This window comes from Camelus dromedarius, chromosome 2 (genome assembly GCF_036321535.1).
Source record: "Camelus dromedarius isolate mCamDro1 chromosome 2, mCamDro1.pat, whole genome shotgun sequence".
Classification (NCBI taxonomy): domain Eukaryota; kingdom Metazoa; phylum Chordata; class Mammalia; order Artiodactyla; family Camelidae; genus Camelus; species Camelus dromedarius.
In genome coordinates this window covers 66,039,403-66,050,267 of record NC_087437.1, presented here as the reverse complement: position 1 = coordinate 66,050,267, position 10,865 = coordinate 66,039,403, and the positions used below count along the sequence as shown (strand labels likewise).

Below are 10,865 nucleotides of genomic sequence, written 5' to 3'. Positions count from 1 at the left end.
AGTCATTTAATTTAACCTCTTCCCAGTACAGGAATGCTCCCTGACTTTTCATCATTTCCTACTCCAGACCCACATCAATGATTCTTTTAAATAAACTTGTTCTATCAGTCCTTGAGTAAAACTTCCCGCCCAGCTGCAGCCCCAAGATTTTATTAGGAGAAACTCTTCAGGTCTCGTTTAAGACTCCTGAAACTCAAATCCACTTTTATGAGGTAAATGGTTAATGTTTTCAGAAACTTATTTGGCCTTAACTGGGGGGAAGGAAAAAAATGACTATTATTTTAATTTCTTTATTTATCAATAGTATCCAAAAAAAAAAAAAAAGAATCAGGAGTTACAAAAACAAGTTAAATGCAATATGGAAGCCTACTAAATACAAATACATTTCACAAACACACAGGCAACAGAAACCTGTCCAAATTGCTTCTTGAAATTTGACTATTTAAAAACATTAAGTATAAAGGAAAGACATTCAAACTGGTCCACATGGGCTTATGAGTAGGTAGAGGAGCCCTGCTTTCCAACAGTGATGGAGTTCAGAGTCATGGCATGTGAGTAGGTTTCCATGGACACTGAATCTTAACAGATGCTGTAATATGTTTATAAAGCCATATACACACAGAGAAAGCCCGAGGAAGCTTGCAGTCTAATCCCTGTGCTTTCAGAGAGCTGGAGGAACTGAACCCGATTTAATCCTGTTTATTTGCTCCATGCAAAGCTCCATGCAAGACTCCCAAACTAAGGCTATTTAGCAGCTTCCCATGAATGATCGCCAGATAATGTGATTCTGTGGTGCAGACAGTAGCTTCCCTATTTACAGGAGGAATGCAGATTTGCTCTTGGGAATTCCATGTTGCAGGGTAGGGTTGTCGTGGATGGCAACTACTGACCTAAATTTAACTGGTGAGGAGACACTCTGCCTTCTTGTTCTAAACAGACTGCTACTCCGGACCTCTCTTTCATAGTGCCCAAGGCCTGGCAAAGCTTGATCAAAGCGTGCTGTTGGGAGTTCTCCAAGGCACTTTGACAGGGAGGTGCATTTCAGACCACACAAGTGGGATTCAAAGAGAACTTTTAAGTGGGATGATGTATAAAAGCTCAGAATTCGAAACACAGTGGAATGTTCTCCTTTCAAAGGAGAACAAGGAAACTTGTTTAGAAGGAATTCCATTTTCAGCATAACTTTCTGAGCTGTCTGTGCAGTATAGCTTACATAATTTCCCTCTGGTCATTTGTAATCTGCTTTCTGAAAATGAGATCTTATGTCAAGTTTCTAATTTTGTTATTCCAAATGCATCTTAAACATGGTATTAAGTGGAGTTAAGTATCAGAGGCCAAAATACAGAGGAACAACTGACTTCACCCCAATCACAATTTTAAGATAAAATTTCCATTTTTCCCCTTCTTGAAATGTGAAACCTTCTTTTGTCCTCATCTCTAAAGGGAAAACCATGCTGTTTCCAAGAAGGTTCAAGATGAAAAGCAAAAGTGAAGACAAAGTGGAATGGTCCTTTTTCCCACTCTTTTCCCAGGCAAGCCTTACCCGAGGGCTCTACATCACAGCACAACCTGTGGGGCCATTCAGACTGAGGTCAGATTTGGACATCTTGTTTTTGCCTGCCTGACTCTTCTTGTTATAACAACAAGGTTTCATTTATCCTAAGGAGAAGAAGGAAAATCACAAGAACCTGTATCCTTCTGGACCACTTCTCAGAAACACAGAATTTATAATTTATCAAATCAAAAGTTTAATGCATTCCTACCTGCTCACTGAGGAAGCTGAGGCCCAGAAATAGGAAGAGACAGGGCCAAAGTCAACTCTCCTGGTTAGTGGAAAATCGCTGAGCATACTGATAGGCTGGGATATCTAAGTCTTGCTTAGCTGCACTTGCTTCCATCCTTTGGAATACTGATTTGCATGAATCTATCAGAATAAATGAAAGCAAATTAGCTTTTTGGATCTTAAAAGCTTTGTATGGAGACACTTCTTCTCCTGGCTTCTGTCTGAGGCACTCCCTGCTCCTCTGGCAGACTGCTGACCCACTAGAAGCCAGGGCGCAAACTCTGGGCTGCATCTAGTATGTGACAGGGTAGAAGGAGTCTGGGTTTTAGCAGTCAGTCCCTGCACCAGGAAGAACCCCAAACTCTTCCACCTCTGAAATGGTAGGACAAATGAAAAATAATTACAAAAGCTTAATTTCTAGTCAAGAAAATAAAATATTAAAAAACAACAACAATAATATAATGATAATAATTGAAGAATGAAATCAACTTGCCAAAAAAAGTTTACAGAAAAATAGCACCTTTGGTAAAAAGTATTTTAAAAATTTGGTTAGGTCTCTAAGGGGCTCAAAGTCTGCAAGTATCTGCATCATTTGGGTGTATCCTTCCATAAAGTTCATCAAGTCTGAGGGACACTGGGTAACTAGCAGGATGGCCGTGTATCTAGAGCCAGTGGTGGGAGCCATGAGGAGAAGCACAGATGCTGGAGGTCTGATACACTGATGGCAGCAGGAAGGGCTGGAAGCAGAATGCAGTCTTTTCCACTGAGCTTCCCAAAACCCTCCTGTGAGGATAGCCTGCTGAGGTCTCTCTCACTGCCTGCACTCCCTGCAGCATGTTCATAGCTGTGGTAGACTCAGAAGTGGTTCAGATCTGGGTCCACTTCTCTCCCAACCCTGATGCAGTTTCCTTACTTGTCTCCAGCCCCTGAGCACCCTTTACAGTTTCTCTCAAAGCTCTCCTAGAAATGAAGGCTCTGGCCCTTCCCCTCCTAGCCAGCCACCCCATTTCCTTTATTGCAAAACAAATAGACAAAATAAAACTTGTTGCTATACAAGCAAATACTGGTGATTTGGCGATTGTAGCAGACACTTGCGTATACTGGACTCAGCGCTGAAGTGGAAGAGAAGGTGCCAGGCTCTGCACACCATTCCCAGATGCCTCCTCATTAGATTTCTTTGGTGCTCACTCTCTTGGTCTTTTCAGCTGTTTCCTTTGAGAAGAAAGAGAAAATAATAAGCATTAGGAAATATTTTTAAGAAGTGCTGGCATTTATCTAGTCCTCAGGACTTTATATAGCGTTGACAGATACATGCTTATGCTGAGTTTTAGTTCTGTTTACCTGTCTCCTCGGCGGATGATGAATGACTTGAGGGCAAGGCTCAAGTCTTACCCACAACTTAGTTGTACAGGGGACTGCTGTTAAATTAAGAGCTAACTCTATTTAGATTCCTTTGAAACGATCAGGTCAGACATTATATTCATTTTAAAAATGAAGAAAAAGCTACTAAATGGAAGTGCTACAAAATGTTCTAAGTCCAAGTCCAGAGAAGCATTGAGAGCAATAGGCTCTGAGCTTGAATCATGGCCAAGCTACTTTCTGGGGGATTTTGGCCATATTATGAAGTCTTCTGGGCCTCAACTACAAAATGAGGGTAGTAAAGTACTACCTCATAACTGTGGCACACTTCTCCAAAGAAGACATTCTTACTTACAGCCAAAAAGCACATGACAAGATGCTCAACACCATTAGTCATTAGGGAAATGCAAATCAATACTACAATGAGATGCCGCTTCACTCCCATTAGGATGGCTAAAAAAAGAAAATCATGACAATGACAAATGTTGGTGAGTTTGTGGAGAAACTAGAATACTGCTGGTGAGGATGTAAAATGGTACAGCCACTTTGGAAAACAATCTGGCAGCTCCTCAAAAGATTAAACAGAGTTACCATATGATCCAGCAGTTTCACTCCAGGGTATATACCTAAGAGAACTGAAAACATGTCCACCCAGAAATGCATAGAAGAATGTTCACAGCAGTGTTATTCATCACAGCCAAAAGGTGGAAACAACCTAAATACAAATCAATTGATGAATGGATATACAAAATGTGGTGTATCCACACCAGGAAGTGTTATTTAGCCACACAAAGGAATGAAGCACTGATTCACGCTGCAAGGATAAACCTTGAAAACATTATGATAAATGAAAGAAGTCAGACAGAAAATGCCATATATTGTATGATTCCATTTGTATGTGTCCAGAATAGGCAAATCTATAGAATTAGAAAGTAGACTAGTGGTTGCCAGGGACTTGGGGAGGAGAGAATGTAAGTGACTTCCAGTGGGTATTGGTTGTCTTTCCGGGATGATGAAAATGCTCTGGAATTAGACAGTGTGGATGGTTGACAATCTTGTGAATATATTAAAACCTATTGGATTGTTTACTTTAAAAGCGTGAGTTTTATAGTACGTGAATTATATTTCAATAAAAAAATTAAATAGGGAATAAAAAAACAACAGCAGTGCCCGACATCTAGCAGACACTGTCGGTGCCCGTCCACAGCCCCTTGTCTTTAACGTTTCAGTACACGGGCATGGCTTCTTACTGCCGGCACCTGCGTCTCTTTGCCTGAGGCTTTCTCTGGCTGGCAGAGCCTGCTCTGCCCACACATGCTGGCAGGCCAGAAATGCCAGGGAATTCATGTTTGCTGGTGGTAGCTCCCAGCCAATGGCTGATGGAAGATTGCGTAGGCACAGCCCAGCTCCTGCCCCCTTGGGAGGATTACTGTTCCCAGAGATCTGCAACAGGACTAAGCTGCACTTGCCCCAGTGGTAAGTGCCTGGATACACACTCTTTATTGCTTCCTTCCCTTGCTGGGCTCACTTCCCAACTCCCCTTCTGGTGTTTCCTGGGACTGCTTCCCAAATAAACTATTTGTACTTGAGTCCTTGCCTTAGAGTCTGCTTCCGAGGAAACTCACACAAAACAGGGACGCTAAAAAAATGTTAGCTATTATAATTCACTCCCCACTGTCTACTCTGATCACTTCTCCACCCTAGATGAAAGGAATTCTTACTAAGTTCTTTTTGCTTTTATGGGTTTGTACTTATCTGGAGACTCAAGGCTACCGAAATACGGAAAAAAGCTAGGAGCTTCTGCTTTTGTTTAAAAAACTGACATGAGGTTTCTACACTATCAGTGACAAAAATGACAAAACGCATGTGAAAACTATCAATAAATATGAGCAATTATTATTAGTATTAATAATTCTTGATTTTCAAGTCAAATATTTCATCTTAATTGTTCTTCTCTGAAGTTTTTCTTTTTTTTTTTTTGAGAAGGGGACGGAGGTAGTTAAGTTTACTCATTTATTTACTTTTTTTAGAGGAGGTAAAAACACAGGCCTAGCAGTCCAGCATATCCATGTTTTCTCTCTAGACTCTCAGCAAAATATATCAGTGGATCACTATTCTGCTAAGAACATTTTTCCCAAGAAGGCCTTCCACTTAATGACATAGAACCTGAATAGAATTCTTATCTTCTCAAGTCTCTAGGAAGCAGAACCTCTAGGATCCCAGGCTCTTTAACTTAAATTCTTCCTGCTGTGGTCCAAATCCACTAACTTCATGCTCATTGAGAACCAGTTATACACCAGGCCCTGTGCTAAATGCAAGACAGCAGTGGTGAGCAGGTTACAGAGCCTGCCCTCAAGAAGCTCATAGTCTTTGGGTCTGGGCGCTGGTCATGACATGACACAGGAACACTTCTTTAGACCATGCTCCTTTGCAAACTACTTCCAACTCATTTGTAAATCACCGCCTCGCTAATTCTAACTCATAAGGCAATTTACCAAGCTGTAACCTACGCTGGCTGGGACCTGCTGGCCCCACAATGATTCCATCAGGGAGCTGTCTGTATCATGGTTTGCATGATACAGCTATACAGGTATAACATTCAGAACCTAATGTATGGAACAGAGCACAGATCTCCTTGGTCTCCTGGGGCATTAGGCAGTGTCTGAGTGGTGGAAGGGCCTGGTGGTGGGAGACCTGAACCAGCATGGAGGCTGCAACTCACCTGGTGCTTTTGTTGCTCCTGGATATATCTGGTCATTTCTTCCTCTGTCTGGGTCTGAGCCCCCTTCTGATTCTTTCCTGCAAGAAGAACCAAGGCTCAGAGCAGTGGTGGCTGAGGAAAGCCAGCCAGGGATCCCACCAATGTCTACCTTTTAGGCTCTCAATTTCATCTCCTGTTTAGCTTACATAAGGATAGGTGAATTACCCACATTTCTCTCAATATATCCCAGTGCAATGGACACCTCCAAAGTAACGTGCTTGGGTAGTAAGTGATTGGGCCAGGGCTCAAATCCAGGCCAAGGGGAGAGGAAGGGAGCTGAGGTTCTAGAAAACTCTTCTGAAAGAGCTCTTCGTAAAAGGGTGGAGGTGGTGATGCTGGCTTGTGCACTGCCCTCAACAAACTCCAACAACTCTCCCTGACATCTCTGTCTCCCAATCCACCCTGTCTATCTCAACTTTCTCTCTCTCTCTTTTTTAAAAGAATTAGCCAATATTGTTAATTCAAAGAGGGTCTATGAACATTTCTTCTTTTACTGCTGGGCATGGATGGCAAGGAAGGGTCATTTTGTCTTCCAAACACCTGAGTCTTTGACATACAGGATTTCCCAAGCTGTCATAAGGATTAAGTGGGTTAATATGTAAAGTGCTTAAAAGAGTGCCTGGTACACAGCTCTCACAAAATGAGTGTTCACTTACACTATCATTACTACTATTCTAACCCCGTATCAACATTGATCTTGCCCTGGGTCTTGAACCTCTCTTGCTCCCAAGCCTCTGGAGTGGTTTTTGAAAGTAATGCATCTGGCCTAAGTGTTTTGCCCTCACTGCCCCTCTCCGGGAGCTCTGACACCTCAAGTCTGAGTCTGTCTCTTGCTCCTTCCTCAGTTTCCTTGCTCCCAGCCACTGTACTAGTCTCCACCATCCCCTCCCTGACTCCTCTCCTGGTGATTATCCAAAGGAAGCTCTCTCCCTGCTGTTCCTTCTTCCTGTGCCAGGCACAGCTCACCATCACAGGTCATGGCTGTGCAGACCCAGTTCCCGCAGGCACACACGCAACGGTTACAGTCCACTTCGGTCTCAGCTCCATCGGCATATGTTTCGTCCTCCAGGGCACACTCTGTGGGACCAGAATTAGGGGAACAGTTTAGAGTGAGGGCAGAATAAGACGCCTTGGCTATTATTGTCTGTGCACCTTTCCCCTTTCTGACATGAACTGCCTGTCCCTCAGAGGCACCATATCTGAGCAAATGCCACCACCAACCCAAAGATTTTTGGACCCGAACCTCAGCATGGAGATGATAGGCTGGGGCTCAGTCTAGAATCATGGAAGGGAATTTTCTTAGTAAGCTCTGGAGAGTTCTACCAATCCCCTCTATCTTGGCCCCCTCAAAATGCCCCCCCTCCACTCCCTACAATCCCAATTTCTTAGGGTAGGCATACTCTTCTCTGGAGGGTTGAAGGAGGGGTTGAGGCACTTGAGGAATTCTTGGAAGCTGAGTTTCCAGTCAGCATTCTCATCAGACAGTTCAATAAGAGCATCAACACAGAGTCCTCTGAAACAAAACACAGGAGAAGCGCGTCAGCAAGACCTCAGCTTCACTCCCAAAGAAAGGAATTAAGCATCAGGACTACATACACCTGGGCCTCCATAGGTGGCCAAGAAGGGGACTATTTAAAAAGAAAGCTTCTACACTGATCTCCCATAACCATTATGCAACGTGACTCCTATAAGCATGAAACCTTCAGTTTGTTTTACTGAATGCTGGGTCACTCAAGCTGTTCAAATGCTCTTCCCAAGATGATTAAAGTTTCCTGAATGGTTCTGTCCACTTGGATTGACAAATATTTTACTACCTGCACACCTTCCACTAGCAATTGCCTTTCCCCATGGTGTAAGTGTCATGTCAACCCAATTAGGAAGGTCAAACAGAAGTGGCAGCAGCAGATGATATGAAAAGAATGTGTGATTTTAAAGAATATGGAGTTCAAGCCACCATCACCACTATCACCCTTCTACAAAGAGCTCTTTCAGAAAAGTTTTCCAGAACCCCAGCCCCCTCCTTCTCCCCCGGGCCTGGGTTTGAGCCCTGGCTCAGCCACTTGCTACCCAAATAGCCTTGAGCTAGTTACTCAATCTGCCTGCACCTGTTCCCTCATCTGTGAAATGGGGACAGGGAGCCCTCCTTCAATGGGATGCTATAAGGATCAAATGTTGAACTTGTAAAATATTATTTAATTTCTGGTCATCAAAATAAGAAGGATTTGCAGATATGCTTTAAGGCCATGGGCTATTATTAAGGAAGAATCCTTCTAGAATCTGGGCTTCACAATTTGCACTTCTTTTGAACAAAAGGGGGTTAAGAACCTCAAAAGGTTCTTTTCCTGTTTTTAATTCTTACCAATATACTGGGACCATACCAGAAGCTTCTCAAGGGTTAATTTTTATTAAAATTTACTCTGGAAAAATACCAGAAAAGGAGACGAATGTGCTCACATTCGTAACAATTAGGGTTCTCTACATGAAATAGCATTGATTATCTTAAAAATCAGAACTAAAGCTATTTTAGACCTACAGTTAAGTAGAACACTAAAGAAATTCCTTCAGAAAATTAACCATTAAACATGACCCATAACACTCAGTAACAACTTTGCTCTGATTTGATGATTTATTTTAAAATTACATTCTTCTATTCATTTCAAGTTCTGGCCAAAACCAGTAACTACTTGATCAGATATCAGTGGTGCTCAATATATTAGTTCATAATGTTCACAGAAGAGACCAGGACAGAATTCCTATTTTGCTTTTTACTTCCCATTGATACTGACCCTGGTGGCTCCTTTGCAGGTAGGAAAGGGTTCAAATCCCCTCTCTTATCCATCTTCCTCTCATGGACCACTCCCTGACCCCCTCACTCCACTCACCTAAGCAGCTTGTTGTTCTCCTGGTCTGCATAGGTGGTAATGTTGATGGCGGTTTCATTCTGCTCCACAAATTTCAGAAATTCGCTGGAGTCCAAACGAGAGTCACCATTATCAAAGTTCTAGAAGGGGGAGGAAGAGATCTTTCAGGAATGTTTCATAGAACCCCAGTTCCATCATTCTCCTATTCAGCTTGACCCCCTCTGGTTCATCTTGTTCTAGACACATTCCTATCCAGCCCTGCACTGGCCTCAGAGTTACAGCAACAAAGGCTTGAAGCTCTGGGGCACCCAGAGAAGGCACCTGCACGCCAAGATGAGAGAATGAAAGTACCTGGGCAGAGGCCACTGAAGGCCTTTCAATCCCAGCCCCTGCTCAGGAGGGCAGCCTGAACCTAGGCCTGTGCTGTCCAAGAAGCCTGGGGGCGCTGAGAGCTCTCCCTGACACTGTTCTCCAGATATTCTCAAATTTACTCTGCCACACCACGTTTTCAAACCTTAATGATCATGGAACAACAAAGTTGTGAGTCAGACTCTCTGTAACAGAGCTCAGGGTGTGTATTTCTAACAAGCTGCTTGGGAACAATGACACAGGTGCCCCTCTGAGCTCACTTGGGGAATCAAAAGACCATTTCTTGCTGCTTGATTTCCAGCCTCCCTGGCCCATTCTCAGTGCTCACCTCTCACACTGGTACTCCTAGTAGACCTCATCAGTGAGAAATCAAAGGCAAAGACCCCTGCAGGTTATCTGCATCGATAACCTGCCCTCAGAGGTGGTGCAAAGTTCCCCACCCCTGCTCCCTGACTGGTGGGCCCCACTGTAGAGGGTGCTGGCTGTCCTTATGATCCAGATCACATCCCATGAGCACAAGGCAAGGGTATAGTGCACTCAGCATTGTCCCCTCTTGGCAAGATGCTACACCGACACTGTAGCCATCTGGGACCGTTCAGGATGCTCAAGCCCTCAGTCCAGGCAGAGGGTGGCAATTTCAAGGCACTGATCAAATTCCAAGTTGGGTACTGTTGCTCTACTAAATATTTCCAATGGAATTTTTTTTTTCAAACTTCTTGTGTAGTCTGCCTCCTACTGCTGTCCTGGGACATCATTAGCACCCTCAAGTTACTTTCAAGGTGGCTCCCAGATGGTGTAAGGGATTCTGGAGGAAAAGTCTGTCCAGGTTTCCAGGTAGAAGGGAAAGATACAGCTACTGACTCTCCTTCTGTGTGTCACGTGTATTGCATCCTAAGGTTGTAAATCTTTCCATGGTATGTATGACAAGCAGGCATGAAACAACTGCATAGGCCCTGGCTTCATATCTATTTATCACTCTTGTCCTAATTCTTAAGGAAAGGTCTCAGAGGTTCTCTAGTCCTTCTGCTTTCACCCTGGCTCCAGTTTCAGCCCTGGTCACCAGGACTTCAGGGTGTGCATGCAACATGGCCATTAAAGGCTCGCTATCTGGGTCTTCCCCTCTTCATCCTGTTACGCCTTCATCTAAGAAACTGTGACTGAATCACCAGTTGAGATGACAGTCTGATTTTGGTCTTATCCAAATTCTGATTCGATTTATTTTTCAACTAATTCTGATGCAAGGAATGCCAGCTGGGCTGGAGGGCAAGTCACTGGTTCAGAAACCAGTCTCTGTGAGATACAGATCTCTCAGCAACAGGCAGCTGTTTGCCTAGTGGGGAGAAGCCTCCCTTTGAAGATTGCACCACTTGGTTCTTTGATAATCATCAAAAAAGTAGATAGTGAAAACCCTATTTTCTCGGAGGACACGGAGAGAGTGAGCATTGAGTTCGTGGGTCACGAGCAAGCTTTCTTGGTTGGGATGAGAATGCCCTAGAGAAAAGCTACTTTCTCAAAGGGCCCTGCGGTTTCCAGATGGGAGCCTGTTAGAGATGGTCACTGACAGAGGAGGTGGAGATCTGTGGAGGGAGGTGTGGGGCCCTGGTCCTTGGGAATCAAATTAATAGCAGCTGCCAAAGATGCCCAAGGCAGGTACCATCAAGGGGCCACTACAAATGGTTACAAGGTCCCGAGAGGCCTCCTGGAAAGAGTGTCCGTGACCCCATGGCTCCTG

At 43.8% G+C, this 10,865-nt stretch overlaps 1 protein-coding gene across 1 annotated transcript in view; it reads right to left on the bottom strand.

Moving 5' to 3' along the window:
• Positions 1-274: 274 nt before the first annotated feature.
• The window catches only part of FSTL1 (follistatin like 1), a 51,298-nt gene continuing 40,707 nt past the window's right edge, over positions 275-10,865 (bottom strand). Inside the window, exons 7-11 of the mRNA XM_010981565.3 lie at positions 8,786-8,904; positions 7,304-7,416; positions 6,870-6,980; positions 5,865-5,941; positions 275-2,995 (exon numbers count right to left, since the gene is read on the bottom strand). Of these exons, the coding sequence (XP_010979867.1) occupies positions 2,951-2,995; positions 5,865-5,941; positions 6,870-6,980; positions 7,304-7,416; positions 8,786-8,904 (465 nt within the window). The 3' untranslated portion in view covers positions 275-2,950. The remainder of the gene's footprint in view (positions 2,996-5,864; positions 5,942-6,869; positions 6,981-7,303; positions 7,417-8,785; positions 8,905-10,865) is intronic.